The sequence below is a fragment of the Lucilia cuprina genome, chromosome 6 (assembly GCF_022045245.1).
Source record: "Lucilia cuprina isolate Lc7/37 chromosome 6, ASM2204524v1, whole genome shotgun sequence".
In the NCBI taxonomy this organism is placed as follows: Eukaryota; Metazoa; Arthropoda; class Insecta; order Diptera; family Calliphoridae; genus Lucilia; species Lucilia cuprina.
In genome coordinates this window covers 2,418,990-2,438,799 of record NC_060954.1, presented here as the reverse complement: position 1 = coordinate 2,438,799, position 19,810 = coordinate 2,418,990, and the positions used below count along the sequence as shown (strand labels likewise).

General features: G+C 27.1%; 1 protein-coding gene across 2 annotated transcripts in view; it reads left to right on the top strand.

The window, feature by feature from the left end:
* The window catches only part of LOC111677394 (CDK5 and ABL1 enzyme substrate 1), a 37,775-nt gene extending 27,047 nt beyond the window's left edge, over positions 1–10,728 (top strand). Inside the window, exons 3-10 of one of the 2 annotated variants that reach the window (XM_046954260.1) lie at positions 5,662–6,051; positions 6,119–6,242; positions 6,311–6,441; positions 8,903–8,935; positions 9,460–9,562; positions 9,639–9,832; positions 9,902–10,106; positions 10,180–10,728. In XM_046954260.1, coding sequence (XP_046810216.1) covers positions 5,662–6,051; positions 6,119–6,242; positions 6,311–6,441; positions 8,903–8,935; positions 9,460–9,562; positions 9,639–9,832; positions 9,902–10,106; positions 10,180–10,320 — 1,321 coding nt within the window. In that variant the 3' untranslated portion in view covers positions 10,321–10,728. The remainder of the gene's footprint in view (positions 1–5,661; positions 6,052–6,118; positions 6,243–6,310; positions 6,442–8,902; positions 8,936–9,459; positions 9,563–9,638; positions 9,833–9,901; positions 10,107–10,179) is intronic. The other variant, XM_046954261.1, reaches the window with a different exon arrangement.
* Positions 10,729–19,810: the final 9,082 nt, after the last annotated feature.

Genomic DNA, 19,810 nt, shown 5'->3' with positions numbered 1-19,810 from the left:
ATGACTTCGATTCAAAATGTTTTTTTTAGACGAAAATATATTTTTCTTAATCTAAAATATACTTCAGTTCTTCGACTTAAAGTCCTTTTCATTTTAGACTATAATATTCCTTGAATATATGTTTTTTTTAGATTTCAAAACTAATTTGGAAATAATTTTAATTTGATTTAGTTTGGATCTTTTTTTTCGCTCACTGTATATAAATTTGCTTTAATAATTTACAGCTGTAAACTGCAACCTATAAATTTAAACAGATGTTTATATTATTAATTATTTTGTTTTTGTTAAATGTGTTAAAATTAAATTTATTTGTCAAGACCTAGACAAAATAATTAACCGATAATGATATTTACAAGTTTATAAAATAATTTAAATAACAAATTCCTTGTTTATATTTTATTAATTTGACTTAAAAATAACAATTAAACGATTTATAAAGTTAAACAAAATAATAATTTTAAATTAAACAAAGAGTTATAAAACAAATTTTTTGAATTTATAAAAAAAAATTCTTCAATTTTGATACGCTCTTTTGAATATATTTTTTTATTTATAGAAAATTTGTTGCTAGGTTTTAAAATAGATTTATATGTAAAGAAATATTTAACATAAAAACAAGTTTATAACAAATGTTATTGTTAAAATATTTAAATAAATTAGTTAAATTTAAAACTAGTTTAAATTTGTTAAATTGCATTAATTTCTGATCATAAGTGATAAGTTTTTTTAGTGCAGCCCTTAATACTAAAAGAAGAATTCCATCAAAATGTTTATGTTTACTAAAGTAAACATAACTGATACTCTCAAACACTCAAACACACATACACACACATAGTTTCCTACAAACTCTTGCACTTGTCTCACTCATTTTAAATTAAAAAAATGGAAGGGAGAATCTATTGATAACACTCACACACACAATAAATACAACAAAACAAATCTGCTTATTAGTTTTTTGTTTTTATTTTAATTATAAAAAACAACAACATAGCCATTTCAACCATAAATAAATAATTTATTTTTACAAAACAACAATGTTGTATTGGATTTAATATACCAAGTTGTTGGAGAGGGACAGTGCATTGGTTTTTGTCTTATAAATGCTGAGAGCCTAGTAAATTACCTTCAGTTAATTGGTCCTAGGTCGAGGTTAAATTAATTATGTTGAATCAACAAAATACACATACACCGACTGATTGTTTAAGTATTGTTGTCGTTGTCATTTTTTTCCTTATTATTAAGGCACAGAGTTATAACGGTTATAGAGCAGAAAACGAAAAATAATTATAAAAACTCTGACATGGAAAAATACTTTTTTAAGAAAACAATATAAAAAACAAGTGTTGAAAACACGTGCTGCTACTGGATTATTTTTATAATTTTTAAGGCATTGACGTTTTTTTAGAAAGCTATAAAAGAGTAAATTCTTTTCATAATTGAATAAAATATAAATTCTATTTATTTGACCATAGAAAAACTAATCAAAACTAAGCATTTTTTGACTAGAAAATATTTTAATAACGAAGTCTTATTTCGCCTGGAAAAAAACTTCGTAATTAAGTTCTATTTCAACTAGGACGTCAAGTAAAGAACTTCGTACAGAAGACTATATTTGTGTAGAATATAATTTCGTAACAAAAACTACTTTCGTCTAAAATGTAACTTTGTAACGATGGCTACTTCCACCTAGAAAAGGACTTAGTAACAATGGCTAAAAAAGAACTTCGTAAATTTCCGTCTAAAAAAGAACTTCATAACGAAAACAATTTCCATCTAATTTTGTCTAGAATATAACTTAGCAACGAAGTTTCATTTGATCTAGAAAAAAACTCCGTTACGAAGTTTATTTTGAGCTAAAAAAAAAACGAAATCTATTTCGCTCTAACAACTACGTGAAAAGTATATTCCGTCTAAAAAAATAAGTTTTTACGAAGTCTATTTCCGTTTAGAAAATAATTACGTAACGGAGTCCATTTACCTCTAGAAAATAACTTCCTAACGTAGTCTATTACATCTAGGAAATAACTACGTTATAAAGTCTTATTCCGCTTAGAAAATAACTTCGTAACGTAGACTATTTCAATCTGTAAAATAAGTTCGTAACGAAGTCACTTTCCGTTTAGAAAATAACCACGTAACGCAGTAATTTTTCTAAAAAATAACTACGTAACAAAATATATGTATCTCCGTTTAGAAAATAGCTTAAAATCCTTAAAGTCCAATTTCGTCAGAGAATGACTTTATTCCTTTAAAAACTGTTCAAACTCTTATAGACTAGAGAAGGGAAAGAGCCAAGAAAAAAATTTCGTCAGAGAATGACTTTATTCCTTTAAAAACTGTTAAAACTCTTGTAGACTAGGGGAGGGAAAGTGCCAAGAAAAAACAGTAATTAAAAATTCATTCTATACAATTTTTGGGGGTTTAAACAGTAAAAAGCTATTCTCTCCCTGTCTCTCTCTCTCTCACTACATCTTAGTGCGTAGATGTGGGGAAGCCAATTAAAATTTTACACTAATTAGAAGCTTATAATTAATTAACACAACAAAAACCACACTAAACAGAGAGATGGATGGATGAATGATACGTTACGGTAATGTCAAGTGTCATGTTTACAACGAAAGCAATTAAAAACACAACAAACACATAGCCCGCACTAAAATTCTATGGGGAGCTTAAGAAAATATAAACCGTTAATTAGTTGGAGTTTTTTACCAGGCGCTCAAAATTTTAAGAAAGTTTTTCTAATTAGTAACAAAACCTAAAAATCTCTTGAGTATTTTTTTTTGGGAAAAAAAACGGAAAAACAAACGTAACGCATACGAAAACAATTTTTAATTTGAATTTGTAAAAGAAAACTACACAGAAAATGCGTGACTGAGTGAGAGTGGAAAGGGACTCACACAACGAGAATACTAATAAGAGAAAAGTAAAACAAAGAACAGATAAGAAAACCAAAACAAAAAAAAGAAAGAAATAACAAATACAATTAGTAGAAAAGGGACTGACTGAGGGCGGCTCACCATACTTTGTATGGAAAAGTAAAACAGGCAGGTTATGGTTTTAATTAGCTGCAGAATATTTATAACAAAACATAAATAAATTAAAATTTGTGTGCGTGTGTTTTGGATTCTCTTTGTTTTTCTTGTATTTGTTTATATTTCTTTTTTATGTTTGGAAATAGTAGTTAATTTCTCTGTCTGTTAGAATTTCTGTTGGCCTGGTAGAAATACCAATAATATTCAAATTTCTAAAAGTGAAAAATGATTTATGATTGATGTCCAATTAATTTCATAATGGAGTGAATGTTTGGGGTATTAGAATTGTAAAAAAACAACAATGGGGAATAGGAAATAAGAATTTGTTAATGTTAATAAAAACGAAAAAAATATAAATTAATAATTTTTACGTGTAGAACATGTGTGAACTTCCGTCTAGAATATAAATGATATCGTTAGGAACTTTTCGTCTACGAAGTAATTCGTAATAAAGTCTTTTTCCGACTAGGAATTTTAAATTCATAACGAAGTATGTTTTCGTAAACTATATGACATCGTATCAAAATATAATATGCCTAAGACGTACCTAACTAGAAGTAGTTTTGGAAATAAATCTGTAATGAAATCTAGTAGACTTCGTAGTATCAATACGAAGTATTTTTTCGTCAAAAAATAACTAGAAGTTGTCTACGAAATAACTTTATAACGAAGTCCCTTAATAAAGTCTAGCGAAGTCTATTTTTGTCAACGAAAAAATTCGTTACTAAAATTTTTAAATAAATACTCCTGTTCCTCTAACGGGCCTGTTGTCACAGGTGGTAATCGAACCCACCACCTTTGGTCTACCAGACTAGAACCACTTATCTAGCGGACATTTAGGATTATACATCATAATATCGATGCATATAAACTCGGAAACAATAAGGTCCATGATTCCCTTCAAAGATTAAAGATTCAAAAACGTGTAAACCAAAACACTTCAAGAAAACCATAAAGAAGATATAAAGCCCAGTCAAAGAAGTGACTAATGCCCTTGACAAAACCTAGTCGTTCCCACCCTACTCGGAGTTCAACGACCAAGGATTGTCAACCCATCCCCACCGACTTTACACGCGTCGCCGCTACAACAACACCTAGTAGACTGCCAAGATCAAGACCCGCAATATCCGCCATTTTGGCAAGGAACCTATTCCCTAGCCTGGGATTCTGTATCCTAGGACAGTAGCAAATTATGTACTCGATCGACTCTATCGAAGTATGTACATATATTTTTGTCCACAACATGACTTCTCAAACAAGTCTATTTTAGGCTTAATACAACTTCTTAATGAAGTATATTTTCGTTTAAAAAGTTTCGCCTCAAGTTGACTTTGTAACAAAGTTTAGTTTTTGTATAATGAATGATGTATAATTTCGTCTAAATCTTGACTTCGTGTTTAGGAATAATATTCCTGTCAGAAATAAATAAAAACTTTATGCTACTGACCGTCCCTTTAACACTTATTGAAAAGTGTAATACAGATTGTTTATGCTTCTGCTTACAAACACGTGTTTACAATTACAAACCGGCAAATCAATTACTCACCAACATCAGCTCCACCAAAAGAGATAATACAATACAGTAAAACATACAACAACAAATACATATTTAAAATTCCACATAGTATATTGTTGTTGTAGCAGTAAATGTAAGTCGGTATGTCAACGGAGCGCACATACAAAACTCTCAGCTAAACACTTGCACGCACATGTTTACAAACAGTTTGTATGTTTCGTATATATATTTCTATATAATTTGAAGGGCATTTAATAGGTTTTGAAACATTGATGTTGGAGATTTTTTTGTTGTTGTTTTTTTTATTTTTTTATTTCTTTAAGAATTTTGAGTTTGCCTACTTAAATTTATGATAACCTAATAGTTTAGCTCCAAAAAACCGTTTTGATTTTAAAGAATTCTTATTTTGTTTACTTGAAGGGGATCCCTCTGTAAAAACAAGCCCTTTTTTATATGAAAGAAGAAAAAGAAGTCATTTAAAAAAGAGATAGAAGATATACTTTTTCTTTATCTTTTTCAATATAAATGAATCGTTTTTACTTGTATATTTATGTTTATTGTTATTGTTTTATCTTTTGCAGTTAAGTTATTTTTGTAAATTAAATTTCAAGGCCCTTTTTGAGTTTTTTTTTTATAACATTGTATTTATTGTTGTTGTTTTTTATGTTTTTAAATTGAAATTGTTGTTTTATTTGGTTTTTACTGATAGTATTGCTTGATCGTGTGTAGTTTTTGTATTTTAAATAATGTTTTTGAAACAGTGTTTTAAAAGTCTGCTAGCCTGTTACCGAATAGATCACTTTAAAAGCCTGGAAATAGAATAGCTAAGTCTTCAGGGTCGAATAGAATAAGAGAAGCAAGTGAGTGAGTGACTGAGTGATCTTCAATATAAAGATATTTTTGCTATATTCAATGTTTAAAAAAAAACGACTAAACGATCTCACGATCGCCTACAGACAAGAAAAAAATGTATATTGCAAAGGAAAATAAATCTGGATTAAAAAACTATTTTCGTCTATAATTAAATTTTTAATTATTTTCCCAAAAAAACAAAAATTTCATTAAAATTTGAAATTTATTAACAATTTTCTCCGCTTCCTCTCTTTACAGAACTTTTAGCAATGGTGCATGTGATACTACCGGTATCCAACCTAGAGCTAGACTTAATACAGCTCCCGGTATGCGTGGTAGTGGTACAGCTTTAGCTGCATTTGGCGCCAGTGGTGTTGGTATTACAAAAAGACCTTATAATATAATAGGTTCCACGATTTCTCATATAACAGATGATAGCAGCACGGAAAGTTTAACACCCGGCTCATTTAGTAATCGTGGCAGTATAACGAAATCTGTACAAATCAACGATTCAAAAGATTTACGTTATATGAATACACAAGCACACAAACAGCATCAATATAAAGATGAACGTGTCGTTTTGGTATCACGTAAAGTACCATTTTTCATATTTTCAGCTTTACCCTATTATAAGGGAAAAAATGGCAGGTAATTTTCGTAAATTTTTTTTTTTTAGATTATTTATAAAATATTTATGTTATTTGTTATATTCTAGAGCTGAATTACGCAAAGAGGGCCGTAGACGTAATACTTCTGGTTCTCGTCCTTTATCGGCTATTAATGATGCTCCTTTTGATCCATTCGATTTGTTGGGTATTGAGAGAGGAGAAAGTGGCCAGGTTTGTTAAGAGTTCTTTTTTTCTTCTTTAATATTTTTATGTTAAGCTGTTTTTATTGTAATTTTTAGGACATTTCTTATGGTCATTTGTTAATACCCTCCCGTCAGTTTAGCAAAGAGGGTAAAAAACATGCTTCAATTTTGGACAATCAAATTGAAATAACAAGTACGGCTGCTTTAAAGAATCATGGCATTGCAAGGTATTTACATTTTTCTTTTTTACTTTTAACTAGAGGTTTATGTTTAGAAACATACTTTTCCAAAAGTTTGTTTTAATTAGATCATTATCATTAAATCATTCATCTTTTTCATTATTTTCTATTTCTTTTGAAATTTCTTGACTTATTTTAATTAACAAAATATTGATTCATCGCCAAGCCCTCTTGTTTTTCTTTTTTCTATTTTTTTTCTTTTTTTTTTTTGCAAGTTTATTAAATAATTTGCGTTTTAAATAATTCCATTTAATATTTCTACATTTAGAATCATATTGCTTTTGATGTTTTTATTGCAATTTTTGCTTATTAATTTTATTTTTTTATTTTTTTGCATACAAATTTATTAAGCTTTCAGCTTATATTACAATTTTAAAAATGTTCTTTTTTTTGCATAATTTTCAATTTTACATAACAATTTTCTTTTGATTTTTCCTTTTGTGGTTTCATTATGTCTTTATTATATAAAAATTTTATTGGCTTATGGCCAATTAATTTAAAGAACAATTTCATTATAGTCTGAAAGGAATTTTGCTTAAATAAAGGAAAATATTTCATGTTTTATTTTTGTTTGAGGAAGCAAAAATAAGAGTTTTTTTTGGAAAAAGTTTTGTAGTATTTTGTTTCTTAATTCCTTAAGTTGTAAATGTTGTTATTTAAGTTTTATTTAAGAGATTAATTACTTAAATATTGAGGTATTTAAAAATGGAAAACTAACATATTATTGACATTTTAAAATTGAAAACATTCAACATGACTTGATGTACACTTTCTCTTATTCCATGCGTCTGTCAAAAAAGTACAATCAATGTATTTGTAAGCTAAACGTTCCAAGTACAAAAGCGTAGAATGACGCGTAAAATACTTACTTTCTTACTTACTTTTATAAGCATAACAATGGGCGCACAAACATGTCAGCTGATTTTGACATTTTGTATTATTTTTTTAAAGCATATTTATCAATATTAATAAATCATTTGTTATTCAGCTCTAAGTTATGGAACAACTCTCATGTCATCGTTTTTATCTCTTAAGAACGGTCAGGCTATTGTTTGTTGCGGAGTTTTTGACAGAGTTACTTCTCATCCCCGCATTAACTTTATGCATTACTTCGTATAAATTTTCGTTATATGTTGTCCTTATTAAACGCTTGCTTCTTAGTGTTACCTCAGAGTGAGGTTATGTTTTTAACTGGTGGAGTCCATAAAATACTCACGATATAACCTGGTAAAGACCAAATAATACTTTTGATAAAATTTAGTTCGTTTATCCAACTTCCTATATGAAGGTCGTTAGGTGGGGTTTCTCCGGACAAGCGTGTAATAACCTGGTAATATAAGTGCTAAAAAAATAAAGCTGTAGAAAAATTTTAAACTTTAAAAGCGTCACATGTAACTTTAAGCGTAGAATGCTAAATAGGTATGAAAAGCATGTAATGCTTTCTACGGAAAGACGTAGTGTCTTTGTTTTTTGTCTTTTGGATTAAGGATGAATTTCTGAAAGTTTGGCTTTTATTTGGCGACAATTGTTGATAAAGTATAGCAAAGTATTTACGTTTCCACAGCAATTGAATTTCTCCGAAAGATAGGATTTACAATCGACCAAAGATTTTTCACTCAGTAAGTGCTATATTGCTTAAATTAGATGGGCATCCCTGGCTAGTTGCTTAACTTCCAGATAGACCTGGCCACTTTATGATGGCAAAAGATCATAAAGTTTTTTGAAGCTTTCTAGGGTTATGTTAAGACTTTTTCTAGCCTTTCGGACAGGGCAATACACAATAGGAATAAGATTGAGTCTTCCGCACGCTGGAAGACCCAATCTTCTATACAATGAAATCTCAAATCTATATACAATGAAGACCCAATCTTCTATACAATGACTGTAATGAGGTAGAGACGATTAAACACCTACTTGGTCTCTGTCCCGACCTCTCGACTTTCAAGAGTGCTTTCTTAGGTAAGCCGACGTTACACTACACGGTGAATGTATCCGGGTTAAAGGTGAATAGCATAGTATCCATTAATCGTATCTCCGGTTGCTTTGACTTCTCACTGAACTTGGACACATAATGTCTTATGAGTAGGTTAACATATGAACCTTAGAGATATATTAACTGGAAAGAACTTCTAACTACTGCGAAATTGTTACACAGCAGAATACTTTCGAGAATTTCGAAAAGCTTTCATAAATTCTAAAATACTTGCTAAATATAAACTTATTATATATTTAACATTGAAAAATTCGAAAGTTTTTAAATGAAAGTAATAATTCTTAAGAATTTATCAAAGTTTTATAAGACAAATTTTCTTTTTGACAGTAAATTTATTTCTTTTACTATACTTGCTTTTAAAATATTTTGTAGTTTATTTAACAGCAATTTGTTTTATATTTAGGTTTTATTGTTTTGTTTTTTTTTTATATTTAAAACTTTATTTTATTTTTACAGAACCAAAATCATGACACGACATAAAGGCAAATGGTAAACAAAAAAAAAACAATAATGTAATAAAAACCCTTGAACAAAAGCAAATTTTAAAGTTAACAGAGGTTTAGCAAATGATTACTATGGGAAAGTTTTATTTAACAAACTTTAGTAACAATTAAAATTTGATTCTGTTCAAAGGTTTAAGTGTCTGTCTGTAAATGTTGTAGTAATGTTATTATTTAAAAAAATAACTTTTTTTCAAAATTTTTTTGCAAAAATACTTTTTTTGCAAACGTTTTTTATTAAAAAAAAAATTGGTTTCTATTAGAAATTGTTTACTAAAATTGTAATAAAAACTAAATTAAAACAAAAATAACTAACTTTTTATTTTTAAAAATACTTTTTTTTTGTAGAGAAACAAATAACAAAGAGTGTTAATTATTTAAACACAACATCATCATCTCATTACTAAATTTTCAAAAAAACTACTAACCTTTCAAACTATTAGAATCAAATGTTTAAATCAAAATTTTCAAGACTCTATACAAACTAATTTGAAATATTTTTAAAAATTCTAGGTGTTTTACTTATGACAACAATAATCGTAATAATACTGCAAGTCCTTCGCCGGATATAAAACTTGATTACGAAGAATCTTTAGAGGGTAGCAGAAGTTTACAGGTAAAGCTGTAAACATATTAAAAACATTAAGAAATAATTTTAAATATTTTTTTTTTTTTTGCTTTCCTTTTTCCAGCACTTACAATATTCTGCAAATATTTTAGATGATCCCGAATTAATAGCGGGCAAACATCGTACTTTATTAACATTTACTTCATATATGACTTCAGTTATTGATTATGTTAGACCATCGGATTTGAAAAAGGAACTTAATGATAAATTTAAAGAGAAATTTCCTCACATACAATTGACTTTAAGTAAATTAAGGAGGTAAGTTTAAATAAAATGTTTTATTTTTTGTGAAAATCATAAAATTATGAAATATTTTTTTTGTTATAGCATTAAACGTGAAATGCGTCGCATTAATAAAATGGATAATCGCATTGATTTGGTTACTATATCTCAAGCTTATGTTTATTTTGAAAAATTAATTTTGGCCAATTTAATCAACAAATCCAATCGTAAATTATGTGCTGGTGCTTGTCTTTTACTTAGCGCCAAAATGAATGATGTTAAGGGTGATTTATTGAAAAGTTTAATAGAGGTAGGTTAAAGTTTAAATAAGGTATTTTTAGAAAACATTTTTAATAATTTTCTATTTTTCCTTTTTTTTGCAGAAAACTGAAAATGTTTTTCGTTTAAATCGCAAAGAATTAATTTCTTCGGAATTTGCTGTTTTAGTGGCTTTGGAATTTAGTTTACATGTTCCTATGCATGAGATATTACCCCACTATCAACGTTTACTCTACGAATCCTAGAATTGGCCTAAACGCTTTGCCGATAAGCGTTTTCTTTCGGCTGCTGCTAATACCTCACGTTATTATTTACGTCGTTGTGCTAGCAGTAAAAAGTAATTACCACATTTTTTTCTATATATATATACTTAATTGTTTTAATACCATCAGACATCTATTTTTTTAATAATTTTTTAACTTAAAAAAACAACCAACAAAAAGAAATTTTATGTAAATACTTTTTTTATATATAGATTTTTTTCTAAAACTTTTATCTTTTTATACTGCTCAAAAACAAGCAACTTTTATAAAACCTATAGTTTTTAACAACAAATCTTAATAAATCCCCAGCTTTATTTAAACAAAATTTATAAATTATCGCCAAAAAATCCATTAATTTTATAACTCTACAATTCTTTTTAAGAATTTTTCATAAAAATATTGAAAAAAATCCCTATAAAATGGAAAAAGAAAACCAATTTCTTTATTTAATTGTTGAAAACAATTTTTGCAACAATTTTTTGAAATTTCATAAATCTACATCTCTCTTCAAGGAAAAAAATTGAAAAAATCGCTTTAAAATTGAAAAAGAAAACCAATTTCTTTATTTTTCTTTGTAATGTCTTTTCTTAAGAGAATAATGTAAAGTTTTCAAAATAAATGGGTTTTAGTTAAGATTAAAAATTTAAAAATTTTTTATACAAACATAAAAAGAATTCAAATTTTAATAGTTTTTTAACAAAAAGACAAGAAGCTTAATATTCTTTTAAACAAATTGAAAATATTTTTAAACATTTTTAACAAATAACTTTAAATTTATTTGAAATGAAAATATTTACAAAAAAATTAACATAAAATACAAATCTTATAATTCGATTCGATAGAAAATACTTTCGATTAACCAAATAATTTTTTATAAAATGTTTACAATTTATAAATTAAAAAAAAAACTATTTGAACTATTTTTAAAGAAGACAAAATAATCTTTTACTGAAATTACAAATTTGTGAAATTGCTCATAAAAAACATTGCAAAAAACTATTTAGACAGGGAATGCACTTTGTATTTTCAATTATGTTTAATTCAGAAGTCTTTGTTATTAAAAAGAACTGAGAAGTTTTTTTCTCACTTTGATATTAAAAAGACTATTTACTATATTTTATGAATTAACTCAGTCGTAAACGAATAAGAAAAGACAGTTGAAAAAACAACAACATTTCGAATTGTAATTCGGTCTCAGTATAAATTTTATAGTAATTTTAAACGAAAAGTAAAGCAAAAGGATACATAAACTGAAGGATGTTTCAAAAAATTCATTATGAAAATTATTTAAATTTGTTTTTAGAACTTTAAATGATTTTCTTTCGAATCGAATTACTTGAAAATCTCATAAATTATTTGTAACTTTATACTTCAAAATTGTCTCTTTAAATAAGACTTAAAAGGACAATTTTTTTAAATCACAATTTTTTGTGATATGATGAAGAATTTTATAAATTCTAAAGCAAAATTAATTGGCAAATGAATTGTAATCAAACGATTTTTTATTTCGAAAAATCTAAACAACGAATATTTCAAAAAGAAAATCTTACGATAAATATTTTTTTGTAAAAAAAAACTCAAAACAATATTGTAAAGAATTGGAAATTAATTGTTTTACTTTTCACATTAAAAGATTTGCAAACTAAAACACATTTTGAAATTGGTTATTATTAACTTAAAACAATTTCAAATTGTTTTAAATAAAATAGTTTGAAAGCCTGTGGAAAAATACTGTGTAAAGCTAAAGAAATCTCTATTTCAATTCGTTGTGGAGATTTCTTCAGCTTTAGCATATAAACCAATGAAGACAAATTTAAGAAAATTAAAAGAAATCTTGGTTAAAGTTTAAAATTAAACAACAAACAATAAGAAACTTTTTAAGTATTAGTTTTTTTTCTAAATAGTTTTGCAAGTAGCTTAATAATTAAAACAAACTACAAATTAATTAAGCATTAATTAAAATACACATAAATATTGTTTAATCTATAAGCATATTTAAAGCAAACAAAAACTTTTTTTGATAGAAAAAAAAGACACAGTATTATTAAACTGTATGACAAGCTTAATTAAAACTCTTTTTGTAAAACAAAAATTTAAGAAAAAAGACTATTTTAAAGTCATAAAAGAACTAAAGAAACCAACAAACTAATTTGGAATAACAATTAAAAAAAAACATAAAGAAAATTAGGCATTCAGAAATTGCACCTTAAAAGCCATCTTTCAACAGGGTTGAACATTGAGATAATGTTTCCATTATTTTTTTAAACTAAACCCCTCAAAGCTGACTAAAATGGGAACATAGTAAAATATTATTTGGAAAAAAATATCAATAAGAAATATCAATAAAAAAATTTAAATTAATAAACAAATTTCAAAAGCATTTGTATTTGCAAAAAAAGCCGGGAAATGGTATATTAAAAATATATAATTTAATAAAAATAAAACAAAATTTATTATAGAAACCCGAAAATGGGTACAAATTTGTTTCACCCTTTAAAGAAAAAAGACCCTCAAATTTTTAAGCAAATTTATAAAAACAAACATTTATATAAATACGATAAAAAACATAAAATAAACTATAATTATACTTAGCAGTAAACCTTTAAGAACTTATTAGACAAAACCAACACCATGTTAAAAACACTTATTACAAAATCTTATAAGCAAATTAAACTAAAATTAAAAACATAAATATATATTCTTAATACAAAAAAACCTCTTTAAAAGATAAAAAAATTAAAAAAACACATAAATATTAAAAAACTATTTTAGTATAATACCTACATTAAGACCTAACACTTCCTTTATTTTAATTAAAACAATTTTGGTTTTTGTTATTTTGTTTATTGTTATTTTTTTATAATTTTTACTTTAAAAAAAAAAAAAACTAAATAAGAAATGTTAAAAAACAAAACTAAAACTCTATCATTAATAAATTCTAAATAATTATTGAAATAATTTATCAAAAACATCTTAAGTTAAGCTAAAAAAAACCTTAATTAAAGGTTTATTATAAATTAATTTAAACTAAAACAAACAAATAACTATGTATTTAAAAAAAAATATAAATAAATATCAATAAAAACCTCAACAAACATGTATTATTACTTCATATGGAAAAGAATCATTATTTGTCTGCTCTGGCAACCCTGGCAAAGTAATTTTTATAAAACAAAAAACCTCTAATTTTAAGCTTTTGTTTGACACAACTCTCACTTTAATAGCTTAAAAACTATTGAAGTTACAGCTATTTAGAGAAATGCATTAAACCTAAAAATTTCTTACTAAATGGCAACCCTGGTAGAATAATTTACCATTAAATAAAAAACTCAATTTATAAGTTTTCGTTTGAGACTACTTTCACAGCAATAGCATACAAAGTGTTAAAATTATAGCACTTTAAAAATATATTAATTCAACGTTCAAAATCGTAACGATATGGCAACACTGACAAAATAATTTTACATCAATCATTTAATTTAACTGAACAGCTCACCAACAATACTTAAATCACTTAAATTGTGTTAAAACTTACAAAGTTATAACTATTCACAAAAACATTACAACAATATACAAAATTCCGCAACTTTGGCAACCCTGGTGGAATAAATTTTTCACAAAACATATAGCTAAATTAACAAGCTAACGTTTGACACCACTTTTATCCTAAACGCTTAAGTACTTACGGAGTTATAGCTGTTTTAAAAATCCCTTAATTTGCCCAATTTTCCAAAACACGGAAACCCTGTCACAACATCCGTACAGCGCCATCTATTGGTAGGGCACATGGTTTTTCTGCAAACGAAAAAATGAGGTCAGCAGACACAAATTTTCAAAACGTTATAACTCGAAAACTACTAAGCCAATTAAAATAAATTTTATATGTACTGATAGGAAATTAATTCAAGATTTTAAAAATTTATTTGCCAGGGTTGCCAGGCTTCTGATTTTATTTTATTTTCAAATAATTGAAAGGTACTTTCTATAGGCTATAAATCAAAAACTACTGAACCGATTTGGATAAATTTTATATAGACTCGTAGGAGATGGATTAAGGATTAAGAAAAAATATTTTCCAGGGTTGCCACACTGTTAATTTAAGTACTTTTTCAAATGTATAGATTTTACATTCTACAGACTTAATTTTTTTAAATCCCTCTTTCGGAATGTAAATATGTTTGTGTACCTGTATACAGATTAATTAACAAAATAAAAACTAAAATTTGGATTTCCAGGGTTTCCATAACATAAAAACTATGCTAGTTTTGAATCTACTAGTACCTATGGAAAACTTATATTTAGTATGTTAACTAACTATAATCAATAAAACAATGATTTATGAAAAATTAATAAAATTGACAGCCTGGCAACCCTACAAATATGTTTTTGACATCTTCAGTCTATCCCCAACAAATCGATGTGCAATTTGTTAGAATCGGATTATAACTTTTCGATTTATAGCCTGTAGAAGGTAACGTCTATTTAAACAAAAATATACACAAATTAACAATCTGGTAACCCTGGCGAATAAATGTTTGTAATCTTCAATATATCCCCTACAAATCTATGTACAATTTATTGAACTCCATTCAGTACTTTTCGATTTTTAGCCTGTAGTAGGTACCACTCATTTACTTAACAATATTATTAGATTTTCAGCCTGGCAACCCTGGAAAGATAAATTTTTAAAATCTTCAATTGATTTCCTATCGGCTCATATAACATTTTTTTAGATCAATGTAGTAGTTTTCGAGAAATAACGGTTTGAAAATTGTTAATTTAGCTATATGTTTTGTGAAAAATTTATTCCACCAGGGTTGCCAAAGTTGCGGAATTTTGTATATTGTTGTAATGTTTTTGTGAATAGTTATAACTTTGTTAGTTTTAACACAATTTAAGTGATTTAAGTATTGTTGGTGAGCTGTTCAGTTAAATTAAATGATTGATGAAAAATTATTTTGTCAGTGTTGCCATATCGTTACGATTTTGAAGGTTGAATTAATATATTTTTAAAGTGTTATAATTTTAACACTTTGTATGCTATTGGTGTGAAAGTAGTCTCAAACGAAAGCTTATAAATTGAGTTTTTTATTTAATGGAAAATTATTCTACCAGGGTTGCCCTTTAGTAAAAAATTTTTAGGTTTAATGCATTTCTCTAAATAGCTGTAACTTCAATAGTTTTTAAGCTATTTAAGTGAGAGTTGTGTCAAACAAAAGCTTAAAATTGGAGGTTTTTTGTTTTATAAAAATTACCTTTCCAGGGTTGCCAGATAAGACATATTTCTATCTGGCAAATAATGAGGCTTTTCCTTATGATGTAATAATACATGTTTGTTCTTGGTTTTTATTTATATTTATTTAGATTTTTTGTTTAAATACATAGTTATTTGTTTGTTTTAGTTTAAATTAATGTATAATAAACCTTTAATTAAGGTTTTTTAGCTTAACTTAAGATGTTTTTGATAAATTATTTTAATAATTATTTAGAATGTTGTTAGAGTTGCCAAGCTAGCGGAATTTGAAGTAAGTTGGATACAATTTTTTAAAACGTTGAATCATCCGGTGTGTTCTAGTCTGGTAGACCGGAGGTGGTGGGTTCGACTACTATCTTTGATGTATATATGTACATCCTCCTTTCAAAGTAACTAACTAACTAACAAACTAACTAACTAACTAACTAACTAACTAACTAACTAACTAACTAACTAACTAACTACCTAACTAACTAACTAAATAACTACCTAACTACCTAACTAACTATCTAACTAACCAACTAACTAACTAACTAACTAACTAACTAACTAACTAACTAACTAACTAACTAACTAACTAACTAACTAACTAACTAACTAACTAACTAACTAACTAACTAACTAACCAACTAACTAACTAACTAACTAACTAACTAACTAACTAAATAACTAACTAACTAACTAACTAACTAACTAACTAACTAACCAACTAACTAACTAACTAACTAAACGGACACAAATTTTCAACACGTTATAACTTGAAAACTCCTAAACCTATTAAAATAAATTTGATATGTAGTGATAGAAAATTAATTCAAGATTTTAAAAATTATTTTGCCAGGGATGCCAGACTGTTGATTTTAATATATTTTTAAGTATTTTAAAGGAACTTTCTATAGGCTATAACTCAAAAACTACTGAACCGATATGGATAAATTTTATGTAGACTCGTAGGAGATGGATCAATGATAAACAAAAATTATTTTCAGGGTTGTCAAGCTGTTAATTTTAATATTTTTGTAATATAAATATTTTACTTTCTACAGGCCTAATTTTTTTAATGGATCTTTCAGAATGTAAATATGTATGTTTACTTGTATACAGATGAATTAACAAAATAAAAACTAAAATTTGGATTACAAGGGTTGCCATAACATAAATATTTATATAGTATTTAATATACTAGTATCTACGAAAAACTTATATTTAGTTTGTTAACTAACGATAATCAAAAAACAATGATTTTTAAAAAATTATTAAAATTGACATCCTGGCAACCCTACAGATATGTTTTAACATCTTTGGTATATCCCCAACAAATCGATGTACAATTTGCTAAAATCTGTTTATAACTTTTTGATTTATAGCTTGTAGAAGGTACCGTCTATTTAATCCAAAATATAATCAAAATTAACAGTCTGGCAACTCTGCTGAATACATTTTTGTAATCTTCAATCTATCCCCTACAAATCTATGTACATTTTATTTAACTCCATTCAGTACTTTTCGATTTTTAGTCTGTAGTAGGTACCACTCAATAACTTAACAATATTATAAAATTTTCAGCCTGGCATCCCTGGAAATATAAATTTTTGAAATCTTCAATTAATTTCCTATTGATCTATATAAAATTATTTTAGATCAATGAAGTAGTTTTCGAGAAATAACGGTTTGAAAATTTGTGTCTTTTGGCCCCATTTTTTCGTTTGCAGAAAAGCCATGTACCCCATCAATAGATGGCGCTATACTAATGTCGTGACAGGGTTGCCGTGTTTTGAAAAATTGGGTTAAAGAAGGGATTTTTAAAATTGCAATAACTCTGAAAGTAATTAAGTGATTTGAATGAAAGTGAAACCAAACGTTAGGTTGTAATATGTACTTTTGTTTTATGAAAACTTATTTCACCAGAGTTGCCAAACTTGTGAAAATTTTATGTTGTGAAAAATTGTCTTAAAAACTGTTTTTCTTTGAAAGTGCTTATGCGTTTTGCATTCTATTGGGTGCAATCGAATGGTTTGATTTTAGCTACTTTCTGTAGAAAAAATTTGTTTGCCAGAGTTACCAGGCTGGCAGAATTAGGTGTATTTCGAGACATATGTTTAAAACGTTATAACTTCGACATTATTGAACCGATTTTGTTCAGATTTCTTTTAAAGGATAGGGGATGTATTGAAAATCGAATTTTATTTGGCTAGAGTTGCCACCCTATCTGACTTTGGGTGATTAAAGCATATATTTTTAAAATGTTACACAAATTTTCAAACAGTTATTTCTCGAAAACTACTTCATTGATCTAAAATAATTTTATATAGATCAATAGGAAATTAATTGAAGATTTCAAAAATCTATATTTCCAGGGTAGCCAGGCTGAAAATTTTATAATATTGTTAAGTAATTGAGTGGTACCTACTACAGACTAAAAATCGAAAAGTACTAAATGGAGTTAAATAAAATGTACATAGATTTGTAGGGGATAGATTGAAGATTACAAAAATGTATTCGGCAGAGTTGCCAGACTGTTAATTTTGATTATATTTTGGATTAAATAGATGGTACCTTCTACAAGCTATAAATCAAAAAGTTATAAACAGATTTTAGCAAATTGTACATCGATTTGTTGGGGATATACCAAAGATGTTAAAAACATATCTGTAGGGTTGCCAGGCTTTCAATTTTAATCATTTTTTAAAAATCATTGTTTTTTTATTATCGTTAGTTAACAAACTAAATATAAGTTTTTCGTATATTACTAGTATATTAAAAACTAAATAAATATTTATTTTATGGCAACCCTGGAAATCCAAATTTTAGTTTTTATTTTGTTAATTCATCTGTATACAAGCAAATATACATATTTACATTCTGAAATGTGGAAAGGTCTGAATTAGGCCTGTAGCAAGTAAAATTTTTATATTAAAAAAATACTAAAATTAACAGCTTGACAACCCTGGAAAATAATTTTTGTTTATCATTGATCCATCTCCTACGAATCTACATAAAATTTATCCAAATCGGTTCATTAGTTTTTGAGTTATAGCCTAAAGAAAGTTCCTTTAAAATACTTAAAAATATATTAAAATCAACAGTCTGGCATCCCTGGCAAAATAATTTTTAAAATCTTGAATTAATTTTCTATCACTACATATCAAATTTATTTTAATAGGTTTAGGAGTTTTCAAGTTATAACGTGTTGAAAATTTGTGTCCGTTTAGTTAGTTAGGTAGTTGGTTAGTTAGTTAGTTAGTTAGTTAGTTAGTTAGTTAGTTAGCTAATTAGTTAGTTATTTAGTTAGTCACATAGGTAGTTAGTTACGTAGTTAGTTAGTTACTTTGAAAGGAGGATGTACATATATACATCAAATCCGAAGGAATACACCTAGGCCTCTATCTGGGCTGTTGTGCGCTCTTTAACCTGTGCCTTAGATAGTAATCGAACCCACCACCTCCGGTCTACCAGACTAGAACACTAACCTACCGGATGATATAACGTTTTAAAAAATTGCATCCAACATACTATAAATTCCGCTGGCTTGGCAACTCTAATAAAATGTTTTAATTTTTTTAATCTTACAATGTCCTCTACCATACAAAACAATGTCTATCAAAATTGCTTTAATAGTCTTAAGTTATAACATTTTGAAAATATATTCTTTAATCACCCAAAGTCAGATAGGGTGGCAACTCTAGTCAAATAAAATTCGGTCTTCAATACATACCCTATCCTTTAAAAGAAATCAGAACAAAATCGTTTCAATAATGTCGAAGTTATAACGTTTTAAACATATGTCTCGAAATACACCTAATTCTGCTAGCCTGGCAACTCTGGCAAACAAATTTTTTCTAAAGAAAGTACCTTAAATCAATACCATTCGATTGCATCCAATAGAATGAAAAACGCGTAAGTACTTGCAAAGATAAACAGTTTTTAAGACAATTTTTCACAATATAAAATTTTCACAAGTTTGGCAACTCTGGTGAAATAAGTTTTCATAAAACAGAAAGTACATATTACAACCTAACGTTTGGTTTCACTTTCATTCAAATCACTTAATTACTTTCAGAGTTATTGCAATTTTAAAAATCCTTTCTTTAACCCAATTTTTCAAAACACGGCAACCCTGTCACGACATTAGTATAGCGCCATCTATTGATGGGGTACATGGTTTTTCTGCAAACGAAAAAATGGGTCCAAAAGACACAAATTTTCAAACCGTTATTT